At 42.0% G+C, this 17,741-nt stretch overlaps 1 protein-coding gene across 1 annotated transcript in view; it reads left to right on the top strand.

Annotated features, from left to right (window-relative positions):
- The window catches only part of SNUPN (snurportin 1), a 33,782-nt gene that overhangs the window by 12,915 nt on the left and 3,126 nt on the right, over positions 1–17,741 (top strand). The window contains exons 3-8 of the mRNA XM_089671353.1: positions 2,275–2,443; positions 2,582–2,686; positions 5,673–5,766; positions 9,244–9,341; positions 15,113–15,190; positions 15,298–15,378. Coding sequence (XP_089527479.1) covers positions 2,275–2,443; positions 2,582–2,686; positions 5,673–5,766; positions 9,244–9,341; positions 15,113–15,190; positions 15,298–15,378 — 625 coding nt within the window. The remainder of the gene's footprint in view (positions 1–2,274; positions 2,444–2,581; positions 2,687–5,672; positions 5,767–9,243; positions 9,342–15,112; positions 15,191–15,297; positions 15,379–17,741) is intronic.

Raw genomic sequence — 17,741 nt, 5'->3', positions numbered from 1 at the left:
CAAACAAGATGTGATTTAACTGCAGACTGTCCGCTTTAATTTGAGGGTATTTACATCCAAATCGGGTGAACGGTATAGGAATTACAACAGTTTGCATATGTGCCTCCCACTTGTTAAGGGACCAAAAGTAATGGGACAGAATAATAATCATAAATCAAACTTTCACTTTTTAATACTTGGTTGCAAATTCTTTGCAGTCAATTACAGCCTGAAGTCTGGAATGCATAGACATCACCAGACGCTGGGTTTCATACCTGGTGATGCTCTGCCAGGCCTCTACATTGTCCATCTGCACTGTGAAGTGGCGTCCAATGAGTTGTGAAGCATTTGGCTGAATATGAGCAGATAATATTGCCCAAAACACTTCAGAATTCATCCTGCTGCTTTTGTCAGCAGTCACATCATCAATAACAACAAGAGAACCAGTTCCATTGGCAGCCGTACATGCCCACGCCATGACACTACCACCACCATGCTTCACTGATGAGGTGGTATGCTTAGGATCATGAGCAGTTCCTTTCCTTCTCCATACTCTTCTCTTCCCATCACTCTGGTACAAGTTAATCTTGGTCTCATCTGTCCATAGGATGTTGTTCCAGAACTGTGAAGGCTTTTTTAGATGTCGTTTGGCAAACTCTAATCTGGCCTTCCTGTTTTTGAGGCTCACCAATGGTTTACATCTTGTGGTGAACCCTCTGTATTCACTCTGGTGAAGTCTTCTCTTGATTGTTGACTTTGACACACATACACCTACCTCCTGGAGAGTGTTCTTGATCTGGCCAACTGTTGTGAAGGGTGTTTTCTTCACCAGGGAAATAATTCTTTGGTCGTCCACCACAGTTGTTTTCCGTGGTCTTCCAGGTCTTTTGGTGTTGCTGAGCTCACCGGTGCGTTCCTTCTTTTTAAGAATGTTCCAAACAGTTGTTTTGGCCACGCCTAATGTTTTTGCTATCCCTCTGATGGGTTTGTTTTTTCAGCCTAATGATGGCTTGCTTCACTGATAGTGACAGCTCTTTGGATCTCATCTTGAGAGTTGACAGCAACAGATTCCAAATGCAAATAGCACACTTGAAATGAACTCTGGACCTTTTATCTGCTCATTGTAATTGGGATAATGAGGGAATAACACACACCTGGCCATGGAACAGTTGAGAAGCCAATTGTCCCATTACTTTTGGTCCCTTAACAAGTGGGAGGCACATATGGAAACTGTTGTAATTCCTACACCGTTCACCTGATTTGGATGTAAATACCCTCAAATTAAAGCTGACAGTCTGCAGTTAAAGCACATCTTGTTTGTTTCATTTCAAATCTATTGTGGTGGTGTATAGAGCCAAAAATGTTAGAATTGTGTCGATGTCCCAATATTTATGGACCTGACTGTATATTAGGGGTGAGGGGACGAGTCTGATACAGAAGCTTTTTGACCTTAAGGGAGAAGTACAGCCAAAGCTCTTTTGGCTGTACTTCTCCTGTGGTTCACAGGAGTGCAGTTCATTCTGCACTCCTGTGACCCGGTTTCAGCTGAAAGTGGGCTGAAACCTGCTGTCGGCTGACGTCATTCATCCGGTCCAGATTGGGGAAAGTGCAAATAGCAGTAACTAACAGTCACCGCCCTCTGTTCACAGCAGTGGTGAGAACTCAACGATCAGAAGTCATGTGATTGCTGAGTTCTCACCCTTAGAGCCGGCGGGGGACAGATGCAGCATCGAACTGAAGGTAAGTATGATTTAACAAAAAAAAAAAACTATTCTGTTACTTCTATTTTAATGCATAGTGTTCTGTCTCTCCAATCTAAGCATTGAAAGTGTGATCTCTGTAACTTACAGTTGTGTTGTGATACGATAACGATAACTCCAATCTCAGTTGGATACCACAGGCAGTGACTCAATTGAGATGATATCTTGTAGATCTTGTGAAGTTTATTCCATAAACTGAGAGAATCTTACAAAAATGAGCATCTGATAGGTCAAAAGATCGTAATGTGACCTGCTTCATGACATGAGGCTAGAGCTGCAATGCATTTCTGGGAAAAGGGGCGGGCTATCTATACAGCATTAACTAAACCAAAGGAAAAGGAGGAACAGAGACAAAATATAGAAAACACTTAAAGGCATATGACAGTCACGTGAAACATGACACATAGAATGCATTCAGGTAAACAACCTTGAGGCTTTAGAACCACTTTAATTTTTAATGTCTGTATTGCTTTATTTATTTATTTTGTATTGGAAAAAATGTTCGTTCTTTGATGCTTAGATGTGACCCTTTTAGGAAACGGTTAGACTATGTAAACCATGCCCGTCGACTGGCAGAAGGGGACTGGACAAAGAAAGAGGAAGAGAAGATAGATGACAAGCAAGAAAAAGAAGATGAAGTGGGGGGCGAAGAGGAGATGGATGTGGATGCTGGCAAGAAGTTGCCAAGGCATTATGCTAACCAGGTCATTCACATGTAGTGCCTAATATGTTATTACTTAATATTCTCTATTTAGTATGTGCTATTATGGATTTGTTTCATATTTCTTGCTTAGTTTGTGTTTTTAACTCATTCTTTATGTATTGTCTTCTGGAACCTCCAGCTAATGCTGTCTGAGTGGTTGATAGAAGTCCCTCCAGACCTGGCTGATCTGTGGCTCCTTGTAGTGTGCCCCACTGGAAAGCGTTCCTTAATTGTGGCATCTAAGGTGAGTTATTTGTATTTATAACACAATATCCACATTAGACAGCTCCTGAAAAAGTCCTGCTTATCATACATTTAAAGCAACTTTTTCTCTTAGTCGGAATAGTAAATACAGTATGTTGGGTTGAATGTGTCGTTGGCATTACTTGTAATTATGCTTCAACATTACACTGCTGTTTTTAATGAATCGAGTGCTGATTAGCATGCAGGGTTGAGAAATAATTACAGGGGTACTGCTGCTCAGCTCACTAGCATACGATCAATCCATACAGCTGCTCAGGTTGATATTTGAAAATTAGGATGGTGGCGGCATTTATCAAACTTGTTGCAGCTATTTTTCTGTTCATTTGCATTATGAAGTTTGCTATAAAATTATTAATGGAACTGAAATAGGCTTGCTTTCAGATCTATGTATTGTGCATTGGACTATTTATAGAAAGAAGTAAAATTCCAAACTTTAGGCTATTTCATTTTAGCAGTATATCATGTTCCTCGTTAGGCTGAATTTGGCTATTTGGAAAACATTGCAAAAATTTACTAAGACAATTTAGAGCAGGGGTCTCCAAACTATGGCCCTCCAGGTGTTGAGTAACTGCAAGCCTCTGACAACCACAGGCAAGACTCCCAGAGGCATTATGGGACTTGTAGTACTTTAACAGCTAGAGTGCCATAGTTTGAAGACCCCTGATTTAGAACATCTTTTTCAGCAGTTTTCAAGCTTACTAATTAACCCTTCATTTAAGCAAAGCTTGCTCTTTTGTCTTCTTTGGGCATGACTAATGTGGGCTGATAACATTTTGCTTGGGGGTTGCTAGCCCTTTATATTATACTTAATTGCATGAAAGTGATGGTTTGGAGCAGGCATCACTAAATGGCGGACCGCAGGCTGCAAACGGACTGAATGACAGTCCGATACGGACTACGGTTCCGCCACTTAGCAGCCTGGATGTCCTCTGCCGGCTGATAGCCTTCTGCACAGGGTTGTGGAAATTTTTGAAAAAACTGCTTGTCTAGGGACTAAATTGGTTCCCCAATCTACCTGACATTTTACTTGTCCAGATAAAAAAAAAATACATTTAACCAAAACCGTATTTAAATTGGAGGTGATATTAGGAATGTCTGGGACTTTTAAAAACAAAAGGGTCTTTATGGTGACTTAAACGTGTAATATTTTTAACATTGCTCTGTTTATGTCCTCCCCTGCCTGTCTCCAGCTGCACCCAGGGACCAGCAGGGAGGAGAGAGACCTTGCAGTGTAATGAGCACCATTTGGCTGCTCCTCAGGAAAGGGTGGGTCAGGGCTTATCCTTTATCCCTTTCGCTGCCAAAGCTGTAAAATTTAATATGGGTACAATGTTGTATGACTGCACAATTGTCATTCAAAGTGCGACAGCGCTGAAAGCTGAAAATGGGCTTTGGAAAAAAGGGGGTATAAGTGCCCGGTAGGCAAGTGGTTAAAGTTTGCTGCAGAACATTTAGACAAGTCAGTGAAATACTGGGAGAATATAGTCTGGTCAGATGACCAAAATTGAACTCCTTGGATGCCATAATACACACCATGTTTGGAGGTCAAATGCCACTGCACATCACCCCAAAAACACCATACCAACAGTGAAGTTTGGAGGTGGGAACATCATGGTATGGGGCTGTTTTTCAGCATACGGTACTGGAAAACTTCATGTCATTGAAGGAAGGATGAATGGAAAGATGTACCAAGACATTCTTAATAAAAAATCTGCTGCCATCTACCAGGATGATGTCTAGTCCCCTTCTGCCAGTCGACGGGCATGGTTTATATCTCAGCAAGACAATGATCCCAAACACAAAGCCAAGGAAACTTAGTTGGTTTCAAAGAAAGAGAATATAAAGCTGATAGCATGGCCCAGCCAATCTCCTGACTTGAATCCAATAGAAAATCTATGGAAAGAACTAAGGATCAGAGTTCATAGAAGAGGCCCATGGAACCTTCAATATTTGAAGACAGTTTGTGTGGAAGAATGGGCCAAAATTGCACCTGAGCAATGCATGTGACTAGTTTTTCCGTACAGGAGGCGTCTTGAAGCTGTCATTAACCAACAAAGGATTTTGTATGAAGTATTACATTTCAGTTAGCATGTCCAATACTTCTTCCCTGTGTCATTCCATGTTATTACACATAACCTAATTTTTTAACTTCTATGTTTTGGATTCTTTGTATGTATGGATTGCATTGGTTGTTATTGAAAATTTCATGTCAATAGCACCTTTAGAAATCTATTTACTGAGAAAAATGGTGACGTGTTCAATACTTATTTTATCCACTGCAAATACATGCAATGAATAAATAAATTTGCATGGCTTGGTCCACTATCCTAAAAAGAGGAATAAACCCCTTAATATTTGGGAAGTCATGGAAGTGAGACCCACAAAGAGTCTATTTTAAGAAGGCTCTACTGTGTTTGACTCTTCTGTAACACTCATTGCTGCTTTCTTGTTGTAGGTCAGTAACTCAAGTACTGAACCTAGATACAGCTAAACCACCTAAAGGAGAAGTACGGCCAAAGCTCTTTTGGTCATACTTCTCCTGAGGGTCACAGGAGTGCGCTTATTCAGCTTGCTGCTATGAGTCTGAGTCAGCTGCTCTCTCCCCTTCACAGTCCTGTGGTCCAGTGAGCACTGCTGGGGCAGAGCAAGGAGCTGTGACTAACAGTCACCCCTCTGTGCTCACAGTGGACCCGGGAACTGAGCTATCAGCGGTCTTTGATCGCTCAGTTCTCAGGGTAGTGCCGACGGGGGACAGCTGTAGCATCAAATCCATGCTGCAGCTATCTATGTGTGTATGATTGTTATTTTTAATTCCCACACTTCTCTTTTAAACATTTAGAAGAATGCCAAGAATGGCAGTCCCTATATTCTTCTCGTGTGCTTTTAATTAAGGCGTAGCTGTTAAGACTGGACACAAGTTATTTTACTGGTTATTTTAATTTTTACTACTCTTGATTCCGTTCTAGGGCTCCACTGCAGCTTATACTAAGAGCGGATATTGTGTAAACCGGTTTCCTTCACTGTTACCTGGTGGAAACAGACACAATTCCAGTGGCAAAGGTGAGGGTTTTGTTGTGTGTAGGCGATGAGAAGAGTAACTGGTATAATGTGCACTTTTGAGTTCTTAGTAACAGTAATCAGACAGTTTAGCATGGGAAAAAGCTAAAAAGATTCAATACATGTATGGTTTACTTCCACATATAATTTATGAAACTGGTAAATTTGTTAATCCAACATGTTTAAAAAAAGTCTTCTAATTAACTGTTGACATATGAGGTTTGTCTTGCCTCTGTTGACAACGCAGTTGAAAACTGAAAGCAGAGTTCCAGGAAGTTAAAAGCGGTGCTCCAGTCTCCTGTGAAAAAAATAAGTCAGCAGCTACAAATACAAGTAGCACTGCGCATTGTGAATGCTTCTGCAGTCTTCTGGGACCTGTCACGTGTCCCAGAAGACTGCGGGGGTGGGGGGAGGAGAACTTCCACTTTCGAATGCCCAGGTGGGTTACCTATCAAAATTGAGTACCTGCCCCATCTACACCTCTACACCCCCCCACCCCCACCCCACTCCCCAAAGGTGCCAGTTCTTAACAGGTTCAGCTTGAAGCGGAACTTCCCCTTTTGGGTGGAGCACCGCTATAGTATAACAGATTCTGGTATTTATACAAGAACTGTTTAAAGAAAGAAAAAAAACATTACATTTTTTTATTTAATTTGCCTGGAATTTGCTGTCTGTGCCCCCATTAGGGAGATTCACACTCTTTATTTGTCCTGTTTACTGTTCTCACCAATAGGTATTTGCTAACAGGCATGGTAAGTGTTTTGCAGATCTAATTTTTTGCCACGTTTTTGGAAAACGAAGAGAGGAAACAAAAAACATATTTTTTCTTTTCTTTTTTTTTCTTTTTCAAAACCCTGTAACAAAAATATCTGTAAAATACTCACCATGCCTCTTATCAAATTCCTTGGGGTGTCTACTTTCCAAAAAGGTGTCATGGGGGGGGGGGGGGGATTTTGTACTATCCTGGCATTTTAGGGCCTCCGAAACTGTGATAGGTGGTGGGGAAGTGAGTGATATGAGGAAATATGCGCTTTGAAAGCCTGGAGGTAGTGATTGAATTTTGGGGGCTTGCATGTAGCTAGGCTGCCAAAAAGTACCCCCATACTCGGAAGTAGTAGAATGTGTTTTGGGGTGTTATTCCACATATACCCATAGCATGCATGAGCAATATATCATTAAAGTGACAACTTTATGTAGAAAAAAAAAATTGACATTAAAAAAAAAATTTGTGGCAAAAAATAAAATGTTCCATGGACTCAACATGCCTCTTTGCAAAATCCTTGGGGTGTCTATTTTCCAAAAAGTGTTTGTTTATCTGAGTCCCACCTATAGCATTAAAGCAATACTAAAGGTTCATTTTTTTTTTGTAAAATAACAAACATGTTAAACTTACCTGCTGTGTCTAGTGGTTTTGCACAGAGCAGCTTGGATCCTCCTCTTGTCGAGTCCCCCGCAGGCTCTCCTGGCTTTTCCTTTGTCGGGTGCCCCCATAGCAAGGAGCTTGCTAGGGGGACACACGCTGTTCTGTGTGTCCATTCATACACGGAACCACAGCTTAGCCCCGCCCTGCTCATTTCCTGAATGGCTTTGATTGACAGCAGCGGGAGCCAATGGGTCCCGCTTGCTGTCGCAGACAATGAGGATGCAGAGACCCGGGACAGCATGCACGTCGATGGATCGCAATGGGGCTCAGGTAAGTATTGAGGGGGCTGGGGGCACTGCTGCACACAGGTGGTTTTTTTACCTTCATGCATAGAATGCATGAAGGTAAAAAACCTTGAGCCTTTACAACCGCTTTAATGTTTTACTACCTGTTGATCTTGCCAGTAGATTCGCTAATTTTCCCATTACTGTAATAGCATGAGAGCGCTGTTTTGCTCTGCAGTGAAATCACATCGCAGCTTTTCTTAGATGAGCATGTAATTTTAAATAGATTTAAGTAGGAGACAAATTGAAATCCAACTCTAGCTAACGCTTTTTAAGCAACTACAGCATTTTTCCCCTTTCTTACATATTTAACCGCCTCCCGCCCACCATATAAGGAAATGATGGACAGGCGGTGGTTCTTTCGTTCTGGGAGGACGTCAAAGGACGTCCTCCTACTTTAACCCCGTGTGCGCGCCCCCGGGGGGCACTAGGCACGGCGATCGGTGGTGCGCTGTGTTCCTGGGATACAGTGGATCACCGATCAGCAGAAAGAGCCGATGACGTTTGCGCTGTCATGTGATCAGCTGTGTCCAATCACAGCTGATCGCATGTAAATAAGGAAATGCCGGTTATCAGTATTCCTCTCCTCACAAACTGTCACACTGACCGCTCGAGAGGAGAGCCGGTAATCGGCATTCCTCAGAGGGGACATGTACACTGATCATCAGGGCACTGATGATCAGTGTAGCTCCTTCATTGACACCTGTCAGTGTCCGTCAATGCCACCTGTCAGTGCCCATCAGTGCCACATCAATGCCATCGGTCAGTGCCACCTATCAGTGCCCATCTGAGCTGCATTTCAGTGCCATCTATCAGTGCAGGAAGGGGGTAAAATTACCCGGTAGGCAAGTGGTTAAAGTAGAACTAATGGCATTTGTTTTTTTTTTTTTTTGTTTTTTTTTTTTTTTGGATAGAGCAAGGAAGGGTTATAACCCGTCACATTTTTTTCGCCGTCTGTATCCCAAATTGAGAGGGTGAATGTCCTTAACGGGGGCACAGACATTAATGCTATATAGTTTGCTTTGACCCTTGAAACTGCCACTTTTTCTGGACAGCTTGGCCTGTTAAAGGAGGTACAAAATAACAGACCCGATGACAGGATATACAGGTAATAATACCATGTTACTGGAGGGTCTCAGAAAAACAAAAACTGCTGTGTTATTGCTATTTTCAGACTGCATCCTGTTTAATTTTAAAGGACAAGTTCACCTTTAAAAAAAAATATTAGTATATGCACACTTTTTTTGGCAGGTGATCAGCAGTTTGTGGGTGCCATGTCAGGCTATTGAAGACTTTCAGATCACTGTCTTGCCTTTACCTCCAATACAGGCAGGCAGTTACTGAAGTCTTGGAAGCTCAATGGCCTATGAGAGCGCTCGCCAGCATCCTTGCAGTTCATTGAAAACTACTGTATAAGCCATCAGCTCAAAGGCTGATTGTATTTGTAGGCATTCATTCACAGAACTCTGTGAATTAATGACGCAGCCACATGGGCTGAGCCTTGCGCAGACACACTCTTTTTAAATTGTGACAGTGGGTGCAGGGAGAAGATCCCCCACCCCCTCCACGGGGGCGGATCGGGGGGGGTGAGGTGGTGGATGCTCAACGTGTTACACCCTAAATACAGGATCTGATAGAATATTGTTGGACCAGTGTAAAATGTAATTGCATTGTTATTGCCTTTCCATGTCGATTACATTTATTTCTTCAATGTGTTCATTTTATTGTGCAGAAAATAGTACCAAAACCTAAACATCTGTCTGTCCTCTGCAGATTACACCATTTTGGACTGCATATACAACGAGGCATCTCGGACTTATTATGTGTTAGATGTCATGTGTTGGAGGGGGCATCCAGTTTATGATTGCCAGGTAAGTGTATTTTTAACTTGTAACTGTTGTAATATGTTACATCAAAGTTTGGCTGAGCTATATGAAATATGAAGTACTGATAGCATCCCAGTTTGACTCCAAGCTATTTGTTGCTGGTTTGTGTATATCTGTTTTCCCAAGTATAGTATATAAGAACAAATCTGTTACTGCGGCCATTCACAACAGGCTTCTTTCACGTGGGTTTGGAGATGCAGAAAAAACAAGCATTTTTTAGCTGCATTTTTAATGCTCACGTAGCACCTTGCCAGTGCACTAGGTAATTAAAACAATGGCAGGGAGACAGTTTTGCTTTGTGCCTCTCAACCATTTTAGGGCATGTCTAGGCTTTGCCGCAACCTGTTGGCTTCATATATTCAATTGCAGTGTGCCAAAATGCACCTGTGGTGTTTTTGATGGGTTCAGTGCACATTTTTGATCAAATTTCCTCAGATCTCTTCCCCTTATGAAAAATACTGAACTGGCTCACTCGGGCTGTGTATTACACATACGGACCGCTACACTGGCAGCCCAGTGCATCACGGCCACTATGTGTAGTGTGGGGTCTGGACGTGTGGCCATGATATTTTAAGTTTTTTCACCGTTTAATTTTTTATGAAAAGGTGAACTTACCCTTTAAACATTTTATGTTCAGCACACTGCGAGATCTATTGTTTTCTGGTGTTTTATTGCAATGCTTTACAGCAGGTAAAAGGTATTGAACATGGTCACCATTTTTCTAGGTAAATATATTCTAAATATATTTTGTTATTAACATGAAATTTGCCCTTCATGTCGGTAACCAGGGGCGTATCTGCTGCGAGGCAAACAAGGCATCTGCCTTGGGCGGCACTTTTCAGGGGGGCGGCACCGCCCCCCAGGCAGAAGAGACCAGTGCTGTCCCTGCAAAGGTGTGTGTGTGTGTGTGTGTGTGTGTGTGTGTGTGTGTGTGTGTGTGTGTGTGTGTGTGTGTGTGTGTGTGTGTGTGTGTGTGTGTGTGTGTGTGTGTGTAGAGGCGAGGAGACAGAGAACCTGTCAGCTATGGAGCCTGCTGGAGAGGGGGCCGGCACATAGAGGACCGTGCATTTCTCTCTATGCTCTATGTGCCGCCAGTCACTTCCCCTATCCATCTCCTGCATATGGTCAGGTCCTGTATGCTCCCCCACGGCCGCCCCCCCCCCCTCCTTAAAACACTGCAGGGGATCTGTCAGCATATGCAGTCTCAATCACACAGACGGGAGAGGAGAGAGAAAGCTGTCCCTGCTCCTCCCACCCTCTCCTCCTGTTTCTGCCCCGCCCACACTTCTGGCCAGCCTTGTGTATTCTTCCCCCCCCCCCCTCTCTCTCTCTCCCTCTCTCTACCCCTCCCTCTCTCTCTCTCTACCCCTCCCTCTCTCTCTCTACCCCTCCCTCCCTCTCCCCTCTCCCCCCTCCCTCCCTCTCTCCCCCTCTCTCTCTCTCTCCCCCTCTCTCTCTCTCTCCCTCCCTCCCTCTCTCTCCCGCCCCATCATTGGTGTCAGTGGGAGGAATAGTGCCCCATCACTGGTGGCAGTGTGGGAGGAATAGTGCCCCATCACTGGTGGCAGTGTAGGAGGAAGAGTGCCCCATCACTGGTGTCAGTGTGGAAGTAATAGTACCCCATCACTGGTGTCAGTGGGAGGAACAGTGCCCCATCATTGGTATCAGTGTGGGAGGAACAGTGCCCCATCACTGGTGTCAGTGTGGAAGTAACAGTACCCCAGCGTTGGTGTCAGTGGGAGGAATAGTGCCCCATCGGTGTCAGTGGGAGGAATAGTGCCCCATTATTGATGTCAGTGGGAGGAATAGCGCCCCATTGTTGTCAGTGGGCGGGGCTCTAACAGGAAGAGGTGGCGTCTAAATAGGAAGGGGTGGGGTTTACAGATGACGGGGTGGATCTTAAACAGGAAGGGGTGGGGAAAATTTAGATGCGGGGGGGGGGTGCCCGATTTTAGTCTTGCCTAGGGCAGCACAAAACCAAAATACACCACTGTCGGTAACAACCCATACAATCCACACATGCATTGAAACCAAAACAAATAAGTTCAGAAATTAAGTTTTTTGTGTAATAAAATGGAATGACACATGGAAAAAGTATTGAACACACGAAGTAAGGGAGGTGCAAAAAGCCATGGAAAGCCAAGACACTTGCTGAAATCTATCAGTAATTGGAAAGCAATCCTTCCCCTTATCATTGCAAATTAATATCCGCTAATTCAGTCCCAACTGATGGCCTATAAAAAGGTGTCTGTGTCACACAAGAAACATCTCATGGTAGGTAAAAGCAAAGAGCCCTCTCAAGACCTTCGCAACCTTATTGTTGCAAAACACTGATGGAATTGGTTACAGAAGGATTTCTAAGCTTCTGAATGTTCCAGTGAGCGCTGTTGGAGCCATAATCCGTAAGTGAAAAGAACATAATTTCACTATAAACCTGCCACGACCAGGTGCTCCTCACAAGATTTCTGAGAGAGGAGTGAAAAGAATTATCAGAAGTGTTGTCCAACACCCAAGGACCACTTTTGAAGAGCTTCAGAAAGGCCTGGAATTAGCAGGTACAATTGTTTCAAAGGAAACAATAAGTAATGCACTCAACCTCCTTGGCCTGTATGCACGCTCACCATGCAAGACTCCATTGCTGAAATAAAGCATACTTAACCACTTCCAGACCGGACACTTTTACCCCCTTCCTGACCAGGGCAATTTTCAGCTTTTAGCGCTATCACACTTTGAATGACAATTGCGCGGTCATGCAACACTGTACCCAAATGAATTTTTTACCATTTTTTTTAGATAGATAAAGCTTTATTTTGGTGGTATTTATTCACCACTGGGATTTGTATTTTTTTTGCTATGTAAATGAAATGTCCAAAAAATTTTTTAAAAAGTGTTTTTTTAATAAAATTTTGCAAATAAATAATATTTCATCATAAATCTTAGCCAAAATTTATTCCGTTATCTTTTTAGTAAAAAAAAAAAATCCAAATTAGTTTATAAGCAAAAATTTTTTTTACATTTTTATTTTATTTTTTTATATTATTATTTTTTATTTTTTTTTTTTTTTTTTACATACTGTCACCCTAGCAGTACAGTGTCACCATGGTGACACTGTACTACTTGTGAGGGGTGATAAAGATTTTTTTTTTTTTACACTGATTGCTTTTACACCCATATAGGATGTAAAAGCAATCATTTCTCTTTCTCTCTGTGTGCATTCCTGCACTCATTGAGAAATACAGAGTGAGCTGTGATTGGTCACAGCTTGTCACATGGTACAAGGCTTTTGTGAATAGCCTTGTACCCTGTGACCTCTGTGATCATTCACAGATTTCACACATAGTAAGCAATGATGTCAGAAGTGACATCTTGCTTACTACTTTGCATGTGATCACTGATTGGCCAATTAGTGATCACATGATCGGGACCTCGTACAGAGGTCCCGTCCGACGATCAGTGTTTCACTGTGTCCGGAGGACACAGCGGGCACCGGATCGTGGTGCTGCGCGCTCCCAGGGAGCGCGCACAAGCAGGGTGCGGGGAGGCCGTTTATAGACGGCCACCCGACCCTGCAGTGCCACCGTCTGGCCGTTTATATACAACGGCCGGTCGGGAAGTGGTTAAGCTACTTTAAAGTTTAAAAATCCTGGGAGAATATAGTCTAGTCAGATGAGACCAAAATTGAACTGGGATCATCATGGTGTGGAGCTGTTTTTCAGCATATGAATGTTCCAGTGAGCACTGTTGGAGCCATAATCAGTAAGTACTGGCAAACTTCATGTCATTGAAGGAAGGATGAATGGAAAAATGTACCAAGACATTCTTTATAAAGATCTGCTGCTATCTACCAGGATGATGAAGAAGAAACGAGGGTGGACATTTCAACAAGACAATGATCCCAAACACAAAGCCAAGGATACTCTTAACTGGTTTCAAAGAAACTAAAACTGCTAGTATGGCCCAGCCAATTATCTGACTTGAATCCAATAGAAAATCTTTGGAAAGAACTAAAGATCAGAGTTCATAGAAGAGGCCCATGAAACCTTCAAGATTTGAAGACTGTGTGGAAGAATGGGCCAAAATCACACCTGAGCAATGCATGTGACTAGTTTCTCCATACAGGAGGTTTCTTGAAGCTGTCATTACCAACAAAGGATTTTGTACCAAGTATTAAATAAATTTCAGTTAGCGTGTTCAATACTTTTTACTTGTGTCATTGCATTTTATTACACATGACTTAATTTCTGAACTTATTTGTTTTGGTTTCTTTGTATGTATGGATTGCATGGCTTGTTACTAACGTGGTGACATATTCAATACTTATTTTACCCGCTGTATATCATGTTAACACGCGGTAGGGTTGGTTTAATAAAAGAAGAGACCCATTTCACAAATTGAGTTTTCACTTAATTTAGTAATCAAGTTGCATCTGTGTTTAATTAAACTTGCACAGGTTTAGGTATTTAGAGTAAACAATAAAAAGAGAGACAGAAAAGGGGGAAAACACAGGATTTTTCTTATCATGTGATTGAATGATTGATGTGAACATAGCTTAGGCTTATCCACGAAGCTAAGGGAATATTCAGTTTGCAAAAGTGATTAGTTTTTTACTTTAATTTAAAGGGATATTACAGGCAATTAAAAAAAACAAAACAAACAAACATTATACTTAACTGTCTGTGTTTTTGCACAGAGCAGCTCCGATCCTCCTCTTCCTCCAGTCACCTGCCAGTGCTGGCCCTTCCCTCCTGCCCATTGTGCCTAGAGCAAGCAGCTAGCTACTACCTCTTGAGCTGCTGCTCTGCGTGTCCATTCACACACAGAGCTGAGGCTTGGCCCTGCCCCCCTCTCTCCCTCATTCGCTCACTGGCTGTGATTGATAGCAGTCTCGGCCAATGAGGAGGGAGAGTCCCCAGAGAGCCGAGGCTCTCGTGCACATCGCTGGATCACAGTGGGGCTCAGATAAGTATTATGGGGGCTGAGGGGGCTGCTGCACACAGAGGGTTTTTATTTTTACCTTTTTATGCATAGAAAAAAACCTTGAGCCTTTACAACCACTTTAAAGCTTAACTCCAAGCAAATTTAAAATACACATATTTATGCAGTATTGTAGTAATTCGTATTACTTGCTATCAGCCTCTTGCAGTCCACAATAAAGTAGATTGGAAGATGGACTGGGAACCGGTTGGGTGTGCTGCATGCAAGTGCATTGATAGTATGCATGTACCAGGTGATGATGTTATCAGTTGGCTGCTGCTCTTTCACTGTCCAATTTGCTGGCTGGGGGTATAGAGAGGATACCACAGTGTTCTGATTTGTGTGGATGGGACCGCCAGGAGCTTTTTGCTGACAGCCTATGTTACTTTATGGAGACACAGTAGCTGTGCAGCACTGACACACATCCTAATTTGACAGGGGTGTAGGACCATCTGCCCTTGCACTTTTGTCAGATTGGGATGTTTGGCTGTGTCAGCATAGAGTAACAATGGCTGCCTATGCACAGTTCCCAGCAGCACCAGCCGCATAACGAAAAAGCTCATTAATGTTGTACGGACCCCAGCGGCTGTGTGAATGAGGCCTAACTGGCCAAGCTTTGCTTCGTGGCCAAGCTGTATTACTGCCAGGACTGGATAAACCAAAAATACAAAACATTTGGCAGGTAAATGGTTCTCTATGTATTTCATTTGTGTATAACACTAAGTTCAGCTTTTAATTATTAGCCACAATCTAAAATCTGTTTTCTTTTTTTTTTTTTCAAGACTGATTTTCGCTTTTATTGGCTTCAGTCAAAACTTCTGGAACAAGATGGACTTGGCGATATTTCCAAACTGAACCCAGTAAGTAGCCTGACACTAGGTCATAAGTCATGTAGCAGGTACTGATTTCTTTTTTCTTGGTTATTTACCAGTCTGATACTTTTTTTTTTTTTTTTTTCTTTTTAAAGTTCAAGTTTATTGGATTGCAAAACTTCCCATGCGGCCTGGATTCCATACAGAATGTTCTAATTCAAACATTTCCCTACTCGGTATGACGTGTACTGTGTTGTAGTTTATCATGAACTATAGGCCTTTTATTAAATTGTCTGCAATAAGAATATCCTGTGTTACCTGATACTGACCAATAAGATTAACATCTTAACTTGAAAATTACTGTTTAAATCTAATGGGTTGCTTTGGTTCAGTAGACAATTTCTTATTTGGTTGAAGACATGTACACTTTATCTGTGTTTATTACCTTATATCCTATACTTCCAAGTATGCTAATGCTATGCAAAAATATGAACTCAGTCAGCATTAACTGTTTTTAATCCTTATGCAGCTAGCATTAGGAAATAGATAGGAAGGTATATTATATTTTCCTCTTTTAACCTTTGTTTTGTACATTTCTTCAGTTCCATCCTGCTTTCTGGCCTAGGTGAAAATTATGTACAGTGGGGATCGAAAGTTTGGGCACCCCAGCTAAATATTTGTATTAATGTGCATAAAGAAGCCAAGGAAAGATGGAAAAATCTCCAAAAGGCATCAAATTACAGATTAGACATTCTTATAATATGTCAACAAAAGTTAGATTTTATTTCCATCATTTACACTTTCAAAATAACCGAAAACAAAAAAATGGCGTCTGCAAAAGTTTGGGCACCCTGCAGAGTTAATATCTTGTACTGCCCCCTTTGGCAAGTATCACAGCTTGTAAACGCTTTTTGTAGCCAGCCAAGAGTCTTTCAATTCTTGTTTGAGGTATCTTTGCCCATTCTTCTTTACAAAAGTCTTCCAGTTCTTTGAGATTTCTGGGCTGTCTGTCACGCACTGCTCTTTTAAGGTCTATCCATAGATTTTCAATTATGTTGAGGTCAGGAGATTGTGAAGGCCATGGCAAAACCTTCAGTTTACGCCTCTTGATGTAATCCCCCATGGATTTTGAGGTGTGTTTAGGACCAATATCCATTTGTAGAAGCCATCCTCTCTTTAACTTCAGCTTTTTCACAGATGGCATCAAGTTACCATCCAAAATTTGCTGAAATTTTATTGAATCCATTTTTTTTTCTACTCGTGAGATGTTCCCTGTGCCACTGGCTGCAACACAACCCCAAAGCATGATTGATCCAACCCCATGCTTAACAGTTGGACAGAGGTTCTTTTCATTAAATTCTGTGCCCCTTCTTCTCCAAACGTACCTTTGCTCATTCCGGCCAAAAAGTTCAATTTTAACCTCATCGGTCCACAGAACTTGTTTCCAAAATGCATCAGGCTTGTCTGTATGTTCATTTGCAAAGTTCAAACGATGATTTTTGTGGTGAGGACGTAGAAGAGGTTTTCTTCTGATGACTCTTCCATGAAGACCATATTTGTACAAGTATCTCTTTATAGTGGAATAGTGTACCACAACTCCAGTGTCTGCCAGATCTTTCTGGAGGGATCGTGCAGTCAAACGTGGGTTTTGAATTGTTTTTCTCACAATCCTGTGAGCTGTTCTGTCTGATATTTTTCTTGGTCTTCCAGATGTTGCTTTAACTTCCACTGTTCCTGATGATTGCCATTTCTTAATTACATTTCGAACAGAGGATATTGACATCTGAAAACGCTTTGCTATCTTCTTATAGCCTTCTCCAGCTTTGTGAGCGTCAACTATTTTCAGTTTCAGTTTTCTAGACAACTGCTTAGAAGAACCCATGGTGCTGATTGTTGGGGCAAGGTCAGATGAGTCTGGGCATTTAAAACCTTTGAGCTTGACATGACCTGGTCTTCCCAGACGATGATTGAGAACAATCCATGACACTGGCAGGTCTCAGATTTGCAAAGGGGGCAGTGCATGCTATAAATTCTGCAGGGTGCCCAAACTTTTGCAGATGCCATTTTTTTGTTTTCTGTTATTTTGAAAGTGTAAATGATGGAAATAAAATCTAACTTTTGTTGACATATTATAAAAATGTCTAATCTGTAATTTGATGCCTTTTGGAGATTTTTCCATCTTTCCTTGGCTTCTTTATGCACATTAATACAAATTTTTAGCTGGGGTGCCCAAACTTTCGATCCCCACTGTAATTCTTCCCATCAGTCTTCTTGGGCATTTTTTTTTCTTTCATCTGGAAGAGGGGAGGAAGAGCTTTCTCCACTAAGTACATCCTCTTGGTCTGCAGGCCTGAGCTAAGCGCAGATGGATTCCAGGAAATAAATGCTACGTAAATCATCTGCCCTTACTCAAGATGGCCATGGCTAGAAATGCTAGGGGGTGTTTTTCAAAGAGATATCTCCAGCAAAAGAAAGCATAGACAAATGGATGGAGGGTGATCAGATACAGTTTAGTTCTGTCTGAAATAATTATTACAGACGTAGGGATTTATTTACCCTACTATTTAGCTTTCTTTGCCTAAAGATGAATTAGGGCGTC

Source organism: Staurois parvus, unplaced genomic scaffold (genome assembly GCF_062004578.1).
Source record: "Staurois parvus isolate SC_StPar_1 unplaced genomic scaffold, SC_StPar_1.0 ptg000105l, whole genome shotgun sequence".
In the NCBI taxonomy this organism is placed as follows: Eukaryota; Metazoa; Chordata; class Amphibia; order Anura; family Ranidae; genus Staurois; species Staurois parvus.
This window is presented reverse-complemented; position numbering and strand designations above follow the sequence as displayed.